Source organism: Leucopleurus acutus (genome assembly GCF_964270905.1).
Source record: "Leucopleurus acutus genome assembly, chromosome: 6".
NCBI classification, from domain to species: Eukaryota; Metazoa; Chordata; class Mammalia; order Artiodactyla; family Delphinidae; genus Leucopleurus; species Leucopleurus acutus.
In genome coordinates, this window is record NC_139149.1 from 109,590,440 (window position 1) to 109,612,167 (window position 21,728).

The 21,728-nt window shown below is 41.1% G+C and overlaps 2 protein-coding genes across 16 annotated transcripts in view; one reads left to right on the forward strand and one right to left on the reverse strand.

Annotated features, from left to right (window-relative positions):
• Positions 1 to 2,187, reverse strand: part of TRIP12 (thyroid hormone receptor interactor 12) — a 149,489-nt gene extending 147,302 nt beyond the window's left edge. For 7 of the 15 annotated variants that reach the window (XM_082841393.1, XM_082841391.1, XM_082841389.1 and 4 more), the window contains exon 1: positions 2,031 to 2,186. The gene's annotated coding sequence lies outside the window, so the exon portion shown is untranslated. Of the gene's footprint in view, positions 1 to 473; positions 496 to 2,030 lie in introns of those variants that run through there. The other 8 variants (XM_082841384.1, XM_082841385.1, XM_082841382.1 and 5 more) reach the window with 3 other exon arrangements.
• A 481-nt stretch (positions 2,188 to 2,668) lies between these two features.
• FBXO36 (F-box protein 36) overlaps positions 2,669 to 21,728 on the forward strand; it is a gene marked incomplete at its 5' end in the record, with an annotated part of 100,890 nt that continues 81,830 nt past the window's right edge. Inside the window, one exon of the mRNA XM_082841759.1 lies at positions 2,669 to 2,764. Coding sequence (XP_082697885.1) covers positions 2,669 to 2,764 — 96 coding nt within the window. The remainder of the gene's footprint in view (positions 2,765 to 21,728) is intronic.

A 21,728-nucleotide genomic window follows, 5' to 3' on the forward strand; every position in this document is an offset into this window, starting at 1 on the left:
TCACAAAGATGACATAAAAGCTGGGGCTGAATGTGGAGCAGGGAGTTTCTAAAACAATTGGAAATTGTGTCTCCTCTAAAATTCACACTTAATACTGATCTCTTCGCATGCTCTAAATATGAAAATAAGCCTCAATAAAACCCTCTGCCATTTATCGTCTCTAAACCTCTGATAATATCACTCCTCAGCTCTAACTGCTCCCCGCCTCGGGTAAATGCGACACACACAGGCCTCATACATAGGCCTCTTGCCTTTTTCTCTAACAACTAGGACCTTTGTTCCGAACGTCGGTTTTTTACCCCACTCAATAGCTCTTTCAACTTTCTACCCCGTATTTTTTTGTTTTGTTTTGCTTTTGGAGAGGAGATTCTGAGCCTCAACTTTCCGGGTCTTTAACAAATGAACTGCCAAAAATAGCTAAAGAGACTGGAGAGGAACAGAAAGTTCAACACACCACGGAAGGGCCTACAAACCAGAGGAAAGCCCGGGGATCGGGTGAGCTGGCAGTCCAGGCAAGATCGGGGAAGGCCGACGAGGAAGGGAGGCAGCAGAGTAGCAGTGAGACGTCCACTCAGAACAGATCCACGGCGCTATTAAACGTCCTCCCGCCCCACACAGCCCCACGTTCCCACACTGACACTCTCTCTCCCCCAGTGACCTAACGAAGCAACTGAACCATAACCACCGCCAGGCACGGAGCTTAAGCTACACCTCCTCCGAAGTAAAACGGCATTATCAAAAACAAACCAATCTGTCTTAAGGGTTTAGGAGCAGCCCCTTCCGTTCCTTCCTCGCCACACGGGGTAACCAGTTCCCTCCGTCCCCCAGCAGTTGTTCAAATGTCTAAGATACCCCCAGCCCCCCCGCGCCCCACGATGTGCATGTGTTTTTAAATCTTTGGTTTTTTTCCTCCAGCAAATGAAAGATTTCTCTTATTCTGAGAAAAGGAGCAACACGAAGAAAGAACAGGATTGGGAATTTTACCACCTTCGTTATCTGAACTCCCCTCTAACTTGTTTCAGAACTAGAAACCCACTCACTATGCAGGAGGATGGAGGAGAGAGTGAGGATGAACCAAATGGACAAACGTTATAATAGGTTTTATGTAATCCACATATAAATAAATTAGTCGCCTGACTCGCTTTGAATGCTAATACGACTGGAGCGACAACTGGTCCACCTCCCTCCCACAGGTCCTGACCCCCTCCCCCCAATTTCCACGCTGATCTATTTGGAAGGATGCTCTGCTCCTCTCGGCCAAGTTTCTCGGCCTCTTTCACGCCCCCCTGCATCCTCTCTCAGCGTCATCCTCCCTCAGCCTCAACTTCCCACGGCTGAAGCAACTGCTCAGCGCAGACCCCGTCTCCGGCCTCGCCCGTCCTCAACCGTCCCCCTCGGCAGGAAACCCCTTACTGCGGTCTAAAGTCACTCCGGCCTCTCCCTCCTCTGACCCTCGCTTCCCACAACTGTTGTCACACGAGCGGCTCCCTAGTTTCCATTTCCGGGCCGTCCCTGGCCCAGGAGCCTCCCCTCTCCCGGTTTCCGGGCCCCCCATCCCATTTCCGGGGAACCCTTGCCGTATTCACACCCCCCACCTGCACTTCCGGCCCCCCACTTTCTCTCTTCCTAGACGCCCTCCCAGCTCCAAAGCCCACTTCCGGCCCCCCCGACCCCCGCTGGGCTCCCCCAGACCCGCACGCCTTACCCCGGTTCCGTGTAGGGCCCTCCTCATGGCGGGGGGCCGGAGGGGGCACCCAGCGACCCCCCCGCTCCCGCCCGGTCCCGGTCACTCCAGACGCGGTCTCCCTCGAGCGCCTAGCCCGTAAACCCCCAGCCCAGTCCTTCCACGGCCCAGCCGCCGCTGCCGCCGCCGCCGGGAACAGGCCGAGCAGGGGCCGAATCGCAGCGATGACACAACCGAGCTTCCTGGGACTTTCTGTTCCAGCTCCCCCCCCACTACCCCCCCAACCCCTCAGCACAACCCCCTCCCCCAGGCCTGGCCCCGCCGCTCGGAACTGCGCCCCAATTACCTAGTTGGGCCCCAAAGTCTCCGGTCCGGACTCGGTGGCGCGGCAGTAACTTCCACTCGCTCCCCCCACCCCCCCCAGCGGCGGCGGCGGCGGCGGCTCCTCGGGTCCCTTCAATTATCAGCTGAGCCGCAGCACCGCGCCCGGCGTGCGCCTCCGTCCGCACCGCCTCCCTCCCCGCCCGTTCCAACACCCTCCGGGAACTACTTTTCCCTTCGAATCAGCCGGACAGGCTCGGCCGCGGGACAGGCCCCGCTGCCTACTCGCAGCCCATCACATCGCCCCTCCCTCCCCCAACGCCCGGCTCGACTTCCCCAGCGGCCTGCGATCTCCTCCCGATCCCTTCGAGGGACCAGGAAGGGGAATGTGGTGCTTCGCTTGGTATCCCTCCGCCGGGGTCACCCCCTCCCCTCGGTGGTAGCAGGAACTAATTCCCCTTCGGGTCACCCGCGACCTCAAGGTGGAAATTTCACGGCTTAGAGTTCCCTCTAACCCCTGGAAGAGGGGACAATCACCCCAAGTTAGAAACACCCCGTCAAGTCAAAAGTAGGGTTCGATTTAAACCAGGGCTCTTGCCCCCATGACCCCAATCAGGCCCCGCCCCTTCCTGGTTGTCTTAGCGACGGTGGTGGCGTCCCAAGATGGCGTCGTGGCTGCCGGAGACTCTGTTCGAAATTGTAGGACAAGGCCCGGCGCCGAGCAAAGACTATTACCAGTTATTGGTCACCCGGTCCCAGGCAAGTGCGAACCGCGGTTACCCTCTTTAGTAACTCTCTTCCCGCCCCGGTGGAGCCCGGAACGCGAGCCGCGCTAGGCCGAGAGCGGCTGTGGCCAGCCGGAAGCGCCGGGTCCCTGCTTCGAGCCGGGAGATTTCCCTCGTCACCTCGGCCTCCTCTGCGGGCCCGGCGGCCCGCGTGTCCCTTCCCAACCCCAGCCCGGCTCGTACCCGGAGAGCCTTCTTGGCCTCCTCACAACGCCGCCCGCTCCCTTCTGTCACCCCGGGTTCCTACCCGCAGAGTTCCCTCCGCGCGGAAAGAAAAACAGGCGTCCCTGGCTTGCGTGCAGCCTCACCTCAGCGTGGGAAGGAGGGAAAGAAAGACTCAGCCAAGTGTCCCAAGGAGGAGCCGGCAGGGGAGGAGAGAAAAGGAAGATCTCTTTTCCAGGGGAGGGTTTAATTATGGGGGATTTTTCACGTCTTATTGTGGTCTTTACGTGTACCAAGGCCACATCAAAACTTCCTTATTTCTAGTAGGGATTGATCGTTGAGAGCTTTCTCCTTACCTTTTCGGAGCCCCTTCTATCCCACTGAAAGTGTGCGGGGGGTGGTACAAAAATGTTTCAGCTGCTCTGCGCGTCAGCCCCACCCATTATGACATCTGCTTCACAACAATAAGACCGAGGATTATGTTATCGCTCAAGTAACTATCGGCCTATTTTTATGACTACTTTAGCTGTTTAAGGTGGGCTTTGTGGATGATTTATTGTGCCCATGAAATGATCGAGTTAAATGGGTCCTCCACTCGGAACTCGTTTCTAATTCCTCGCTGAGCTTACACCTGTCACCGAGATATTCGTGCACCTTGCACTTTCAAAAATGGTATTCCTAAAAAATGAAATTTAGAACTTGGTATATATTTGTTTTGGTGTACGTATTGAATATTTCATCAGTTTGTTCCATGAGCCCTTCAATAAAATAGACAATGATTTTTAGAGCTTCAAAAGCATCTTTTAAAATAGAAATAATGTATATTTATTTCTAGATCTAAGATTTATAAATATTACAAGCGTAATATCAATTGATAACCTATCAAACTTAAATTTTTAATTGAACACTTAAAAAAATTTTTACATATTTAATTGGAATTTCTTCAATTTCTTAAAGACAGAAATGTACTCTTCCTGTACATTTATTTTAGGGTTGACTGTTTTCCATTTGCTATATAAGATGTATGATCCTAACAATTCTTCACATCTAACATGAGTGATTGAAAGCAATATTTTATGTATTCTGACTTCATTTTCTATTTTATCTACCTCAAGTAAGTTAGAATGTTCTAATTTTTACTTAACAGCCTTTTCCATAGCTTGTCTTTAAAAATTGTTTGAGTGTTTCTTATTCTTAAGAGTCTGGTATTATAAGTGTATTATACTGTAATGTTGTAAGCCTCAGCAAGCTAAATTACTTGTTTACCTTTCTGTTTTAGAAAATTAACCATAGCAGTCCTCCTGTTATTAGTTTTCCCCAAGAATGGTCCTGTTGTTGATGTTCTTCAGACTTTGCTCCCTAGTCTAACTTGGGCGCATGCCTTCCTTCAGCTACTGTTTCATGACATTTTTCTTGCCCCTCCCCCAGAAGTATTCTTAATTTTTTTTCTTTCTTCTGTTTTTTTTTTTTTTAACACGTCAGAAACTCTCATCTATTTCAGGCCCTGTTTTTTTTCTGTCCCATTGCTTATATGTAAAATCCTTTGCAAGTTCTGATCTTTTTTCTTCTTTTAAGCAGACTGAGTATATTCACTACAGTTCTACCAGTGAGAGTTAATCTCAAATCTGATTAATTCACTCTCTTTTTAAAGTAAAATTTGTTGTAAAAAAAAAAATAGTAAATCTAAAAAATAGTCTTTTCAGTCAACCATCTTGAGAATATGCTAGTTTCTAACCACAAGATAAGTTTTCTAAGTCTCAGCACAGGAAACCAAACATCCAGTGAGAGACAATCTGACATAAATAAGTACTAAAAGACTAGAATTACAATGTGTTTTATAAGATGGACTTTTTTCTGGAGTGTCTTTCTAAAATTGATTCTTGTACATATTTTCTTTCTTTCTGCCTTTATTCCCCAAAATGTTGTATATTATCCAAAATAAGCTCCAGATTAAATGGATGCTTCTTTCACTGTGATTCCCTTTTTTATTCTTTTTCATTGCTTTTATTTTTATTCGCTTTAAATCCAAATAACTGCACATTTGACAATGATTTAAAGGCAGATATATCTCTCATTAGCATCATACCACTATTGCCATAGTTCAAAATATATAAACATTGTACATTAGTATTTCCTTTGCCTTCTTGCTTATACAGTGACATTAAAATCATACTTTTATGCTTGTAGAGACATTTCCAGTTAATAACTTGATGCCATGATTTTTTTTTCTTTCAAAAAAGGGACTTAGAGAATATAGCTTGAGGTTAATATAGCTTAATTCTCAAATCTGATCTTTATAATGATGATCCAGAGGCTTAGAAAAATCAGTGCCCTGCTTTCTAAATCAGAGATTTACCCAATTATTCTTTACTCTAGTTCTATATATATAATATATATTATATTGGTTTCTAATTCTTTGAAAACTAGTAGATTCATAGTGAGTTAGGGCTAGAAAGAATCTTGAATATTACTTAGGCCAGGGATATTTCACACTTAGCTTCTAAGAAAGTCTTAAGTTGTGTTTCTGAATGAAGATCCTTTCCTTGATTTTATTTTATTTTTTTTAATATAAATTTATTTATTTTTGGCTGCATTGGGTCTTTGTTGCTGCACACGGGCTTTCTCTGGTTGTGGAGAGCGGGGTCTACTCTTCGTTGTGGTGCATGGGCCTCTCATTGCAGTGGCTTCTCTTGTTGCGGAGCATGGGCTCCAGGACACACGGGCTTCAGTAGTTGCGGCACACGGGCTCAGTAGTTGTGGCTTGTGGGCTCTAGAAGGCAGGCTCAGTAGTTGTGGTGCACAGGCTTAGTTGCTCCGCGGCATGCGGGATCCTCCCAGACCAGGGCTTGAACCCGTGTCTCCTGCATTGGCAGGCAGATTCTTAACCACTGCACCACCAGGAAAGCCCCCTCTTTCCTTAATTTTAATCAGCAACTTGTCATTTACTGTGGGGATGCAAAATATAAGAAGATTCCTGCCTTTGAAGAATTTATCATTCCTTCAACAAATATTGAGCATCTTTTATATGCCAGGTACTGTTCTAGATTCAGGAAATCATCAGTGAACCAAACAAAGTCCCTCCTCTCATGAAGCATATAGTCTAGGGAGAAGAATATAGTTAGTGACTTGATTTATATAAACAGTCTAATGGTTTAACTTTTGTTTTAAGTCCAAAGGAGGTTCTTGAGCAATTGCCAAGTTAATGAATAGCGCAAACATCTATGAGTCCAGAGGAAGCAAAAATCACTTTAGACCATGAGGTCCAGGAGGGTACTTACAAGTATTTTACTCTTGGAATTCTGTCTTATTTGTCCTCTTGAAATAAAAGTGTTGCTTAAGGTGGTCAGAACTGGTGACTTAGGTTTAATGTGACAAATATTGGGAAACTGCTAGAAACAGTAACTATATGCTAAGTAGATGAGAGTTGGCAGATATGGCCTTTTGCTCCTAATAACACAGGTGGTTGCCCCAAGAGCACCAATATGTTATAGTCACTCCAGCAGATGAAAGAAGGATGAAGAATTACAAAATAGATTAGTCTTATTTTATCTATCTCATTAAATCTTACTCAAAACTCCAAAAGGATACCTGAAGCTAATGTCATCTGAAAAAAAAAATCCGAAAGCTCACTCTCCAAAAGTGGCAAATATTTTTCACATGCTTTAGAGCTGTAGCACTGACAAACTGAGAACACCTGAGGTCCCATGCCAGCCTGTGACAGGAAGCTGTCATTTCAGTGACTTCACAACAAAGAATTGTGCTGGTGCCACTTCAATCCACAGAAAGATTTAAAGATTTAAATTAAAAGATTGAAAGATTTAAGTTTAAAGATTTAAATCTTTCAATTTGAAAGATTTAAAATTTAGTACAGTCTAATAGAAATGTCAATCCATGCACCCTTTGGCCCAGCAAATCCATATCTAGGATTTTATATCCAAAAATGCTTTCACATGTGAGCAAGAATGTACACCAAAGTAAAATAATTGTAAATCTTTCCACAAAATATGACTCAGTCTTTTGAAAAAGATGTGATGGATCTTTTATTTGTTCAATAGACCAAATAAAATCTTAAGCAAGGAAAGCAAGTTGCTGAGTTCAGTAAACATAGTATGATCCCATTTAAAAAAGAACATTAAGAACAGTTTTTTATTTTGTTTTAAATAAATGTTGGATAAGCTAGAGTGATTCACTCTTATGGATGGAGTTATAGATTGCTTTCACTTTCTGCATCACGTATTTCTGAAAGATCTGAATTTTTCTACAGTAATATTTTTATAATCAGAGAAAAGCAATAAAGGTTTAAAATGAAAACATAAATGGATAACTTACTTTGAGAAGTTGCCCTGCTCTGTGTGTCATCTTCCTCCTGTTTCACCGGCACCACCTTTGAGCCACTTCCCACACTAAATGATGGGCAGCATCAATAACGGTGTCATCAAAGATCCTGCTGTGTTTTTCTTTGCGGGGGTGAGCCTAATTCCACAAATTTAGAGGAGGTGCAAGTTGGGTTAATGGTTGCTTGTAAAATTTTAAGGAGATTTTAGTGTCTAGAAACTCCCTGGCCTTACGTTTATTTTTGCTTTCGTTTTTGTTTTCAATGTAAGTAGTAATTACTTTTGAGAAACTAGAGAACTGCCCTCCCTTGCCTTGTTGGGTGTGTGATTGTACTAATGAGCTAAAAAAGAGAGATGTGGAGGGCATTCCCTGATGGTCCATGGTTAGGACTGGCTTTCACTGCTGTGGTCTGGGTTCCATCCCTGGTCGGGGAACTAAGATCATGCAAGCCGTGAAGCCAAAAAAAAAGGAGAAAGAGAGAGAGTTGTGGAGAATGAAGTCAGGCAAAGATGGTCTACTGAATAGATTTATTTGCCCTCCAGTAAAGCTTAAAGAACAAAAATTCTCAGATAAATTGAAATCATGTCAAATAGACGCCAGATTGCACATTTTGGGAGCTGGATGGGGTGCAGTCAATTTGATATTACAGTGGTATTTTCCCAGGGGGCCCAGGAACCCCTAAATCATGCTCTGCCCTAGCCCTGCACCCCCCACGTAAGGTCCCCAAGAGTCATATGAGTGGAGAAGATAAAGCAAGGAGAGTAAACAGGTTTGCCTCTGCTTACTCTTTCCTTGTCCTTAATGGAACTTTCCCACTGACGGCACTTCACAGCCACGATGCCCGTTCTGCCCGGTGGCCACCAGCCACAACCAAAACGTTTCTACACAGAAGGAACTACTGCTGCTCTTTTTAAAGTACAAAGGTCAGTGGGATGCTTGCATTTGCTTACTTTCCTCTTCCCCATTGCTTAAGGCCAGACTTACCCTTCTGTTCTTCAGCTGTCTCTCAGAGGCTCTCATGTTCCTCTGCCCCTAAAGGTAAGCTTTTCCCTTCTTCGCTGCACTTCAGAACTTTCAGCCCAGCCCTGCAGGGCCTCCTCTGGGAGTATTTGGCTTTTTCTTCCGGCTCCTGCTGACAGCAGCACCTGCAGTGAACGTACCTTTCCCTGCACGGCACGGTCAGCCAGGTGCTCGTGCCTTCTCCCACACTATTCCTCTCCTGTTCCTCGTATCTGAGACTCCAGAAAAATGATTCGCAGCTTGTGACACTCCAGGATGTACCCCATTAAAGTCGTGAAATCATGTTTACTCAGAAATTTAAGTTCCTTTTAAGTTTTTAAGGTGACCTGTGGCATTTTTCAGGGGAGAGGGAGAAAATAATACCAACAAGGTGATTCAAGTTTTAAAAATAACAATATTAAGTCCTTTATCGTAACCCAGTGATCAAATGGCTCCTAAATCCTCATTTCAAAGTTACATAAGAGGACTTCCCTGGTGGTGCAGTGGTTGAGTCTGCCTGCTGATGCAGGGGACACGGGTTTGAGCCCTGGTCTGGGAAGATCCCACATGCCACAGAGCAACTAAGCCCGTGCGCCACAACTACTGAGCCTCCACTTCAGAGCCCGTGAGCCACAACTACTGAGCCCACGTGCCACAACTGCTGAAGCCTGCGTGCCTAGAGCCCGTGCTCTGCAACAAGAGAAGCCACCGCAATGAGAAGCCCACGCACTGCAACGAAGAGTAGACCTCGCTCGCCACAACTAGAGAAAGCCCGCGCGCGGCAATGAAGACCCAACGCGGCCAAAAATAAATAAATAAAGAGATTTATATTAAAAAAAAAATTACAGGAGGACTTGATAGAGCTCCAGGATCATCTCCCAGGTAAATCGTTTATTCAGCATCTCTGAGTGCCTACTCAATCTGGGCAGTTAATTTGGTCTCACCCTCCATTGACACAGATTTGCCTCCTAATTATATGGGGCAGTAGAGCACTTAATTGGGAGTCACTGAGTCATGGATCCTTTTATTCCTCCTACTAGTCTGTAAGCTCTTGACCTGAGGCAAAACACTTAATTTGTCTGGGCCCCGGTTGCCTCATCAGCATAATAAGGTTACTAGTCTAAGAGATCACTAAGGTTTATTCCATCTCTGAAATGCTATTTCACATGAAAGTAGTGTTTGACCCTAGAAAAAGCACTGAAATTTTTTTTTTGAAAAACTGAGGGTACATCGCAGATCCTGTACTAGTAGCTATATGACCTGGTGTAAGTTTCACCTGCCTGCGGTTCCATTTCTTCATCTGTTAAATGGACAGTTCAGCCCTTGGCTACTTCACAGATAATGGTGAGAACCAAAAAAAATAAAAAGCACTCCAGGCCACTGTTTCTCAAAGAGAGGTCATGATCAAATAAGATTGGAAAGTCCTGGGTGCGACACAATTCTATTTGCTTTTCTTCTCCGAAATTTCTCAGAGGCTTTAAAATCCTGCTGTGCAACAGGAATCTCTGAGAGGAAACAGCAGCCCGAGCTTTTCATACGGGCATGTGACTACCAAACTCCTTTTCCTCTGAGCATCTCAGGATCTGAGGTTCTGTGGATGCCCTTTGGAAAACACCCAGCAGTGTGCCTGGCACAAAGCAGCAAATACTGAAGAAATCTTTAAGTATTTATATATTGCCTTGTCTTCTTCCAATACCAAATCAGTCAAACTTCACTTTTCCGTGAAAATCATTGTTCTAACTCGTTAGTCATCTCACGACTTGTGTTATTTCATTTATTATTACCATCAGCTTATGTTTCCACAGAAATACCTATTGATGTCTTGATTGGGATTGTAATGATCCATTTGTGGTGACTCGACATCTTTACAATGCCAAGTTTTCAATCCACAAATATAGTATATCCTTCCTTTTAGAATTTCTTAGATATGCTTTAATTTTGCTTAAAGATTTCTTATAGGGCTTCCCTGGTGGTGCAGTGGTTGGGAGTCTGCCTGCCGGTGCAGGGGACACGGGTTCGTGCCCCAGTCCGGGAGGATCCCACGAGCCGTGGAGCGGCTGGGCCCGTGAGCCATGGCCCCTGAGCCTGCGCATCCGGAGCCTGTGCTCCGCGGCGGGGGAGGCCACAGCAGTGAGAGGCCCACGTACAGCAAAAAAAGAAAAAAAAAAGATTTCTTATAGTGTAGAAATCTTACATATATATTGTTAGAATTCTAGGTGTTTGACTTTTTTGTTCTATTGTAACTTAAACTCCTTTTACAATTGTATTTTCCTATTGTAGCTACTAAGAAAAACACAATTGATTTTTGCTTCCAGTAAATTGACTTTCATCTAGTGATCTTGCTAAGTCATTTACTGATTCTTCTTTTTTGAATTTTATTTATTTTTATACAGCAGGTTCTTATTAGTTATCTATTTTATACATTATTAGTGTATATATGTCAATCCCAATCTCCCAGTTCATCCCACCACCACCACCCCTGCCACTTTCCCCCCTTGGTGTCCATACGTTTGTTCTCTACATCTGTGTCTCTATTTCTGCCCTGCAAACCAGTTCATCTGTACCATTTTTCTAGGTTCCACATATATGCGTTAATATGCCATATTTGTTTTTCTCTTTCTGACTGACTTCACTCTGTATGACAGTCTCTACATCCATCCACGTCTCTACAAATGACCCAATTTTGTTCCTTTTTATGGCTGAGTAATATTCCATTGTATATATGTGCCACATCTTCTCTATCCATTCATCTGTTGATGGGCATTTAGGTTGCTTCCATGTCCTGGCTATTGTAAATAGTGCTGCAGTGAACATTGGGTTGCATGTTTCTTTTTGAATTATGGTTTTCTCTGGGTATATGCCCAGTAGTGGGATTGCTGGGTCATACGGTAGTTCTATATTTCATTTTTTAAGGAACCTCCATACTGTTCTCAATAGTGGCTGTATCAATTTACATTCCCACCAACAGTGCAAGAGGGTTCCCTTTTCTCCACACCCTCTCCAGCATTTGTTGTTCGTAGATTTTCTGATGATGCCCATTCTGACTGGTGTGAGGTGATACCTCATTGTAGTTTTGATTTGCATTTCTCTAATAATTAGTGATGTTGAGCAGCTTTTCATGTGCTTCTTGGCCATCTGTATGTCTTCTTTGGAGAAATGTCTATTTAGGTCTTCTGCCCATTTTGGACTGGGTTGTTTGTTTTTTTAATATTGAACTGTATGAGCTGTTTATATATTTTGGAGATTAATCCTTTGTCTGTTGATTTGTTTGCAAATATTTTCTCACATTCTGAGGGTTGTCTTTTCGTCTTGTTTGTAGTTTCCTTTGCTTTGCAAAAGCTTTTAAGTTTCATTAGGTTCCATTTGTTTATTTTTGTTTTTATTTCCATTACTTTAGGAGGTGGATCAAAAAAGATCTTGCTGTGCTTTATGTCAAAGAGTGTTCCTCCTATGTTTTCCTCTAAGACTTTTATAGTGTCTGTTCTTACATTTAGGTCTCTAATCCATTTTGAGTTTATTTTTGTGTATGGTGTTAGGCCGTGTTCTAATTTCATTCTTTTACATGTAGCTGTCCAGTTTTCCCAGCACCACTTATTGAAAACACTGTCTTTTCTCCATTGTATATCCTTGCCTCCTTTGTCATAGATTAGTTGATCATAGGTGCATGGGTTTATCTCTGGGCTTTCTATCCTGTTCCATTGATCTATATTTCTCTTTTTGTGCCAGTACCATATTGTCTTGATTACTGTAGCTTTGTAGTGTAGTCTGAAGTCAGGGAGTCTGATTCCTCCAGCTCCATTTTTTTTCCCTCAAGACTTGGCTATTCAGGGTCTTTTGTGTCTCCATACAAATTTTAAGATTTTTTGTTCTAGTTCTATAAAAATTGCCATTGGTAATTTGATAGGGATTGCATTGAATCTATAGATTGCTTTGGGTAGTACAGTCATTTTCACAATATTGATTCTTCCAATCCAAGAACATGGTTTATCTCTCCATCTGTTGGTATCATCTTTAGTTTCTTTCATCAGTGTCTTATAGTTTTCTGCATACAGGTCTTTTGTCTCCCTAGTAAGTTTATTCCTAGGTATTTTATTCTTTTTGTTGCAATAGTAAATGGGAGTTTCCTTAATTTCCTTAATTTCTCTTTCAGATTTTTCATCATTAGTGTATAGGAATGCCAGAGATTTCTGTGCATTAGTTTTGTATCCTGCATCTTTACCCAATTCATTGATTAGCTCTAGTAGTTTTCTGGTGGCATCTTAAGGATTCTCCATATATAGTATCATGTCATCTGCAAACAGTGACAGTTTTACATCTTCTTTTCCAATTTGTATTTCCTTTTCTTCTCTGATTGCCATAGCTAGAGCTTCCAAAATTATGTTGAATAATAGTGGCGAGAGTGGACATCCTTGTCTTCTTCCCGATCTTAAAGGAAATGCTTTCATTTTTTCACCATTGAGAATGATGTTTGCTGTGGGTTTGTCGTATATGGCCTTTATTATGTTGACGTAGTTTCCCTCTATGCCCACTTTCTGGAGAGTTTTTATCATAAATGGATATTGAATTTTTTCAAAAGCTTTTTCTGCATCTATTGAGATGATCACATGGTTTTTATTCTTCAGTTTGTTCATATGGTGTATCACGTTGATTGATTTGTGTATATTGAAGAATCCTTGCATCCCTGGGATAAATCCCACTTGATCATGGTGTATGATCCTTTTAATGTGTTGTTGGATTCTGTTTGTTAGTATTTTATTGAGGATTTTTGCATCTATATTCATGAGTGATATTGGTCTGTAGTTTTCTTTTTTTTGTAGTATCTTTGTCTGGTTTAGGTATCAGGGTGATGGTGGCCTTGTAGAATGAGTTTGGGAGTGTTCCTTCCTCTGCAATTTTTGGAAGAGTTTGAGAAGGATGGGTGTTAGGTCCTCCCTAAATGTTTGATAGAATTCACCTGTGAAGCCATCTGGTCCTGGACTTTTGTTTGTTGGAAGATTTTTAGTCACAGTTTCAATTTCATTACTTGTGATTGGTCTGTTCATATTTTCTATTTCTTCCTGGTTCAGTCTTGGAAGGTTATACCTTTCTAAGAATTTATCCATTTCTTCCAGGATGTCCATTTTATTGGCATAGAGTTGCTTATAATAGTCTCTTAGATTGCTTTGTATTTCTGCGGTGTCTGTTGTAACTTCTTCTTTTTCATTTCTAATTTTATTGAGTCCTCTCCCTGTTTTTCTTGATGAGTCTAGCTAATGGTTTATCAATTTTGTTTATCTTCTCAAAAAACCAGCTTTTAGTTTTATTGTGATCTTTGCTATTGTTTTCTTTGTTTCTATTTTATTTATTTCTGCTCTGATCTTTATGATTTCTTTCCTTCTGCTAACTTTGGGCTTTGTTCTTCTTTCTCTATTTCCTCTAGGTGTAAAGTTAGATTGTTTATTTGAGATTTTTTTCTTGTTTCTTGAGGTAGGCTTGTATTGCTATAAACTTCCCTCTTAGAAATGCTTTTGCTGCATCCAATAGGTTTCGGATCATCGTCTTTTCATTGTCATTTGTCTCTAGGTAGTTTTTGATTTCCTCTTTGATTTCTTCAGTGATCTCTTGGTTATTTAGTAACGTATTGTTTAGCCTCCATGTGTTTGTGTTTTTTACGTTTCTTTCCCTGTAATTGATTTCTAATCTCATAGCGTTGTGGTCAGAAAAGATGCTTGATATGATTTCAATTTTCTTAAATTTACTGAGGCTTGATTTGTGAGCCAAGATGTGATCTATCCTGGAGAATGTTCTGTGTGCACTTGAGAAGAAAGTGTCATCTGCTCTTTTTGGACGGAATGTCCTATAAATATCAATTAAATCTATCTGGTCTATTGTGTCATTTAAAGTTTTTGTTTCCTTATTAATTTTCTGTCTGAATGGTCTGTCCATTTGTGTAAGTGAGGTGTTAAAGTCCCCCACTATTATTGTGTTACTGTCAATTCCCTCTTTTATAGCTGTTAGCAGTTGCCTTATGTACTGAGGTGCTCCTATGTTGGGTGCATATATATTTATAATTGTTATATCTTCTTCTTGGATTGATCCCTTGATCATTATGCAGTGTCCTTCCTTGTCCCTTGTAACATTCTTTATTTTAAAGTCCATTTTATCTCATATGAGTATTGCTACTCCAGCTTTCTTTTGATTTCCATTTGCATGGAATATCTTTTTCCATCCCCTCACTTTCAGTCTGTATGTGTCCCTAGGTCTGAAGTGCGTCTCTTGTAGACAGCATATATATGGGTCTTGTGTTTGTATCCATCCAGGGAGCCTGTGTCTTTTGGTTGGAGCATTTAATCCATTCATGTTTAAGGTAAGTATCGATATGTATGTTCCTGTTACCATTTTCTTAATTGTTAAGGGTTTGTTTTTGTAGGTCCTTTTCTTCTCTTGTGTTTCCCACTTAGAGAAGTTCCTTTAGCATTTGTTGTAGAGCTGGTTTGGCGGTGCTGAATTCTCTTAGCTTTTGCTTGTCTGTAAACCTTTTGATTTCTCCATCGAATCTAAATGAGATCCTTGCCAGGTAGAGTAATCTTGGTTGTAGGTTCTTCCCTTTCATCACTTTAAATATATCATGCCACTCCCTTCTGGCTTGTAGAGTTTCTGCTGAGAAATCAGCTGTTAACCATATGGGAGTTCCCTTGTATGTTATTTGTCATTTTTCCCCTGTTGCTTTCAAGAATTTTTCTTTGTCTTTAATTTTTGTCCATTTGATTACTATGTGTCTCGGCATGTTTCTCCTTAGGTTTATCCTGCCTGGGACTCTCTGCACTTCCTGGACTTGGGTGGCTATTTCCTTTCCCATGTCAGGGAAGTTTTCGACTATAATCTCTTCACATATTTTCTCGAGTCCTTTCTCTCTCTCTTCTCCTTCTGGGACCCCTATAATGCAAATTTTGTTGCATTTAATGTTGTCCCAGAGGTCTCTTAGGCTGTCTTCATTTCTTTTCATTCTTTTTTCTTTATTATGTTCCGTGGCAGTGAATTCCACCATTCTATCTTCCAGGTCACTTATCTGTTCTTCTGCCTCAGTTATTCTGCTATTGATTCCTTCTAGTGTATTTTTCATTTCAGTTATTGTGTTGTTCATTTCTGTTTGTTTGTTCTTTAATTCTTCTAGGTAATTGTTCTTTAATTCTTCTAGGTGATTGTTCTTTAATTCTTCTAGATCTTTGTTAAACATTTCTTGCATCTTTTCGATCTTTGCCTCCATTCTTTTTCCGAGGTCCTGGATCATCTTCACTATCATTATTCTGAATTCTTTTTCTGGAAAGTTTCCTATCTCCACTTCATTAAGTTGTTTTTCTGGGGTTTTATCTTGTTCCTTATCTGGTACATAGCCCTCTGCCTTTTCATCTTGTCTATCTTTCTGTGAATGTGTTTTTTTTCCACAGACTGCAGGACTGTATTTCTTCTTGCTTCTGTTGTCTGCCCTCTCATTCACTTACTAATTCTGATAATTTGTAATTCTTTTATTTTTTTCTTCCAGCTTTACTGAGATATATTTGACATACAACACTGTATAAATTTAAGGTGTACAACCTAATGATTTGACTGACATACATTAGAAAATGATTACCACAATACGTTTAGTGACTATCCATCTTCTCACATCAGTATAAAATAAAGGAAAAACAAAAAAGATTTCTTAGTGACTAGAACTCTTAGGGTTTACTCTTAACAACTTTCATATATAACACACAGCAGTGTTAATAGATTAGTCATGTTGTACATTATATCCCTAGTACGTATTTATCTCATCACTGGAGGTTTGTTCTTTTTGACTGTGCTCATCCAATTCCCCCTTCCCTCCGTCCCCACCTCTGGTAACCACAAATCCGATCTCTTTTTCTATAAGTTTGTTGTTGAAGTATAATTGACCTACAATACTGTGTTAGTTCCTGGTGCACAAAATAGTGATTCCATATTCCTATACTTTGCAAAATGGTCACCATGATAAGTCTAGTTACCGTCTCTCACCATACAAAGATAGTACATTATTATTGACTGTATTACCCACTCTGTACATTTCATGCCTGTGACTCGTTTATTTTGTAACTGGAAGTTTGTACCTCTCAATTTCTCTCACCTATTCCATTCATACCCCCACCCGCTTCCTCTCTGCCAACTAACTGCTTGTTCTCTATATCTATGACTCTATTTTGTTATACTTGTTCATTTCTTTTTCAGATTCCACATATAAGTGAAATCATATGGTATTTGTCTTTCTCTGACTTTTTTCACTTAGCATAATACTCTCTAGGTCTATTCATGTTGTCATGAATGGCAAATTTCATTCTTTTATGGCTGAGTAATCCATTATACATATAGACCACATCTTCTTTATCCATTCATCTGACGATGGACACTGTGGTTGCTTCCACATCTTGGCTATTGTGAATAATGCTGCAATGAACATAGGGGTGCATATATCTTTTCGAATTAGTGTTATTGTTTTCTTTGGAAAAATACCTAGAACTGGAATTTCTGGATCATATGGTAGTTCTATTTTTAGTTTTTTGAGGAACCTCCATCTGTTTTCCATAGTGGCTTCAGCAATTTACATTCCCACCAACAGTGCACGAGGGGTCCCTTTTCTCCATATCCTCACCAACACTTGTTATTTGTTGTCTTTTTGATAATAGCCATTATGACAAATGTGAAGTGATATCCCATTGTGGGTTTTTTTTGTTTGTTTGTTTGTTTTGCGGTACGCGGACCTCTCACTGCTGTGGCCTGTCCCGTTGCAGACCACAGGCTCCGGACACGCAGACTCAGCGGCCATGGCTCACGGCCCCAGCCGCTCCGCGGCATGTGGGATCCTCCCGGACCGGGGCAGGAAACTGTGTCCCCTGCATTGGCAGGCGGACTCTCAACCACTGCGCCACCAGGGAAGCCCCCCATTGTGGTTTTGATTTTCATTTCCCTGACCATCAGTGATGTTGAGCATCTTTTCATGTGTCTGTTGACCATCTGCATGTCTTTGGGAAAATGTCTATTCACATCCTCTACCCATCTTTTAATCAGGTTATTTGTTTTTATGGTTGTTGTGTTGTATGAGTCCTTTGTACATTTTGGATATTAACCTCTTGTCAGATATGGTTTGTAAATACCTTCTCCCATTCAGTAGGCAGCCTTTTAGTTTTGTTGATAGATTCCTGTGTAAATGTGTTTTAGTTTGATGTAATCCTGTTTGTTTATTTTTGTTTTTGTTTCCCTTGCCATTACAAAGAATTTATAATTCTTTTTCATTTTTTGACACATTCATGTCATCTGTGAATAATGACATACATTTCTTCCTTTCTAACCTTCATGTTTTCTTTATCCTTGCCTTATTGCATTGGCTAAGACTTCCACTAAAATGTTGAAGGGAAATAATACCAGGCATTGCTGTCTTGTTCCTGGACTTTGGAGGAAGGCTTTCAGTATTTCACCATAAAGTATGATGTTTGCTGTAAGCGTTTTAAACTCAGATTAACTATGTTTCCTTTTATTTCAAGTTTGCTAAAAGTTTTGATTTTGAATGGATAGTGAATTTTATTTTAAAAAAATCTTTTAGCTATATACTAAATTTGCTGGGTTTTTCGAAATCTTTCTTCAGATCATTATAAATTGTGTGCTTCCTGGGTCCAGGACCACTGTGCTCACTGTTCCTAAATAACACCCATCACTTTTCCATGCCACTGCTACACTCTTGGCCCCAGTCACCTGGGTGACTTCCCGTAAGTCTCCCCACATCCATATCCAATCCCCTTCTTTGAGTCTCATCTAAAATGCCCACTTGACATTTCAGATCGGTAGTGAAATGGAGAACCATTCCATAATTATTGTGACAATTGGCTATCAAATTTGTCACAAAACAGAAAAAATTAACCAAATCCCTGTCTCAACTGTGCATGTAAAAATGTGTACTCACATACTATACGTTTAAAATTTTTATATGTATTTAAGAGCTAAGTGCTATACACACAAACATATACTATGAAAGTACCATACAAAAATAAGAAAGGATATTATTTTAATTTGGAGGTAGAGTATACACCATATGCTGAGTCTGAAAGCCATAATGGAAAAGAAGAGCAGATCAAGTACACTTAACATAAAATTTTTTCATGAATGATACTTAAAATTAATAAATTACCTGTGAGAAAATGTTGGCCACATATTTACCAGGCAAAGGGTTAATATACTGTGTATCCAAGGATAATCAATCCTACAAATTAGTAAGAAAAATAGCCTCATGGAAAAACAGGCAAAGGCTATGGACAGTCACCTGAAGAAATACACGTAACTAATAAACATATGAAAAGATGCTTACTTATAACCTTACCAAGTGATCAAGAAAATAGAATTTAAAGCCACAAGATACGAATTTTTCCACTGGCAAAAATTGAAACCATTCAGGTTGTCAAGGCTGTGAGAGAGAGGGCATCACTAAGTGTCTGCTCTATACCAGCTCCTGGACCGTGCCAACAGTACCAAGGTGGGGTGCCTTCCCTCCAGAAGCTTGCAGTCTATGAAGAGATAGACAAACAGATTACAGAATGTGACCTGTACAGCGGAGATAGGAGCTTTCTGGTGAGAGCACTGGAGGAAATCCTGAATTGTTGGCAGAGGACTAGACGTGAGCTGAGACCGAGACAAAGAAGAGGTGGGGACAGTCCTGTGCGCCCAGGCTGTGAGAGCACAGAGCTTGTTCCCGGGATGGGTGATAGTAATGAGCTCTTGTAGGATATAAAGCTGGCTGGGACCACCGAGAAGCAGCCAGGGAGCAGATCAGGAAGTGCCTGGTAAATCTAGAAATAAGACCTGATTCAGCCAGTCAGTGGTTTTCAAAGTACCCTTTGGTTTTGCAAATAAATGCAGTTCTGAGATTCCACAAGCATTTTATTCAGATCTCCTCTTTGGGAATATTTTTCACTAATTTAAAACTTGTAATACAAAAGAAATACCTACACCCTCAAATGTTTTATATACCAAATTTTATCACCTTAACCTGTACTTCCAAAATCTAGATGAACATGTTTTGGTGCAGGCCACAGAGGAAAGCATCTGTCATTGCTGTAATTACAGTAGAATGTCTTACAAATGTGTCATTGTTTGGGAAGACAGAGCTCTGACCAACCCTCTTGATTCGTGCCTGTACAAGGCAGGTATATTCAGAGCAGAATAAGCCTGAAAATCAGGAGCAGCTCAGATGCACCAGCTTTGCACAGAGTCTTCAAATGCTGAGCGTTCATAAAAACACATGAACCACCTTGTGATAGAGTCTTAACATATACTAAGTAATTTTCAGTGCTTTTTGTCTGAATTTGGCATTTGTGATAAGGAGACAAGAATTTGGTAGATAATTGTTAATCATTAGACTCCAAAACAAGTCTTAACTGTTCTCACATTTTTGGATTTTCTGGATCCTTTGAATCAAAGAGCACATATTCTAAAATCAGCCATGTGAATTTTTTTTAAAAATGAAATTTCAATTCAACAAATATTTGGGTGCCTTCTCTCTGCCAGGTGCTCCTGGGCACTGTGCCAAGCACTAAGGATACAACAGGGAGCAGAAGTTCATGTTCTCTGTCCTCGTGGAGCTAGACGCTAATCAGATAAAACCACAAGCCAAATTAACAGGTCAGCCAAACAAGATGTCAACTGTGGTAAGTGTCACTGTCAAGGAGAGACACCCAAGTGTTTGAGGCTATGGCCTGGTCAGGGAGGTCAGGAAAGGTTCTCCAGAGGAAGTGAAGCTTGATCTGCCATCTGGAAGACTGGGTGAATGGAAAGAAGGCCAGTGCAGGGAGAGGGCAGAGAGCAGGCTGTTGGGCCATTCCGGCTTCAAGCTTTGTCCTGATACAGAGAGATCAAGAAGAGGATGAAGTGGCTGGCATACCCTATCCCAATGATTGTGAGACACGCTTTTTTTGCATCTTAATGTCTCCAAAATCAAAATTTAATTAGTATTTTTTTCTTTCTGAGCTATGCATAAAATAACAATACAGCTTATAGTTGATGTCATTTTAGAATTGATGAAGTACGATAATTGGGTTTGCATTTTTAAAAGATCACTCTGGATGTAACGTCGAGAACAGACATGATTATCTGCATGGATCGGGGTTTTCTTTATAGTATAATAAAATGCAGAAACTGACTACTGCTGCTGAGTAACAGTAATATTCACTTTCACCTATATCTCACTGCCTAATTTCAAAGTTCTCTTTTTATCAGAATAGTTTCTTTGTTCTCATTAACTTGATAATAAGTAAATATTATTAATCTGAACTTATAAAAAGACCTACATAAAATACCACTTTTATTCAGTGTGTAAGTTTACATTGATACACATAAATAGATATAGATAAAATCTATACAGAATGCCCCTTACTAAAAGGGTTCTGCTTTGAAAAACCATGAAAACTACTGTTCTAGGCAATAGGGATCCACTGAGGATTTTTGCAGAGGAGAATGATATGACTGAAGCTGCCAGACAGAACTCTGACCGCAGCAAAATGGAAGACGTGAGGGAGAGGGAGGAAGCTTCCGTGGGAATGGAAGGAGGGAGATGGGTGATCAAACTCTTGGTCTCATTTGCTAGTCCAAAAAAAAAAAAAAACAAACAAAATGGAGATAATAGTTTCTATCTTATAACAGTCTTTTAAGGATCTTATGAAGTAAGATATACACATTATTGACACAATTTCCTTCCTTCCCTACCTTACATTATCCTAGTAAGTTCCTTTAGTTCCAAGATAAGTCTTTCTTCTCTGTAAAACCATTATACTGTCTCTTTGGTATTTTTTTTAAGGGAGAGATTAGCATTCAAATGGAAAAAATTGTTTACACATTCAGACCCTTTCATGCGGCCCTCTGTCTCAGTGGCTGCCCCCAGCCCCTCCCGTGACTCTGCTCTTACCCAGGGCTGCTCTTCCTTGAAGACAGAGGCCATCTTGGCCCTTTCTAAGGCTCTACATAAGACACTCTGAAGAACCTAAGAGGCAGTTGGGCACATTTTTAGTGCTTTTGCATTTTGCCTACTGTTTCAGATTTGTTTTCCCCATTAGTAGACCTTATTTAAGCGTGACTAAAGAATCGTAAAATAAATGAAATAAAAATTATTCCTCAATAGTACCTTTGAATACTGGGGGTGTTTTTGGTTTTTTGTTTGTTTTTTACCTTTTCTCTTTTTCTGGAGGGAGGTTAGTAACACCAAGACTACTCTATTAATAGTATAACTGAGAATGTTCAGTGAGTACATAAAGACACAGTGGCCACATCCTCATCGTAGTATCCACTGCACTGTCATATGCCTTTCACATAAGGATTGTGCATTTGGGAGTAATTCTGCCGAAATAGTTAGGTGTGTGTCTGATTTGTGGAGAAACTGGCCATACAGCCCGTGTAGGTATTTGTTATGG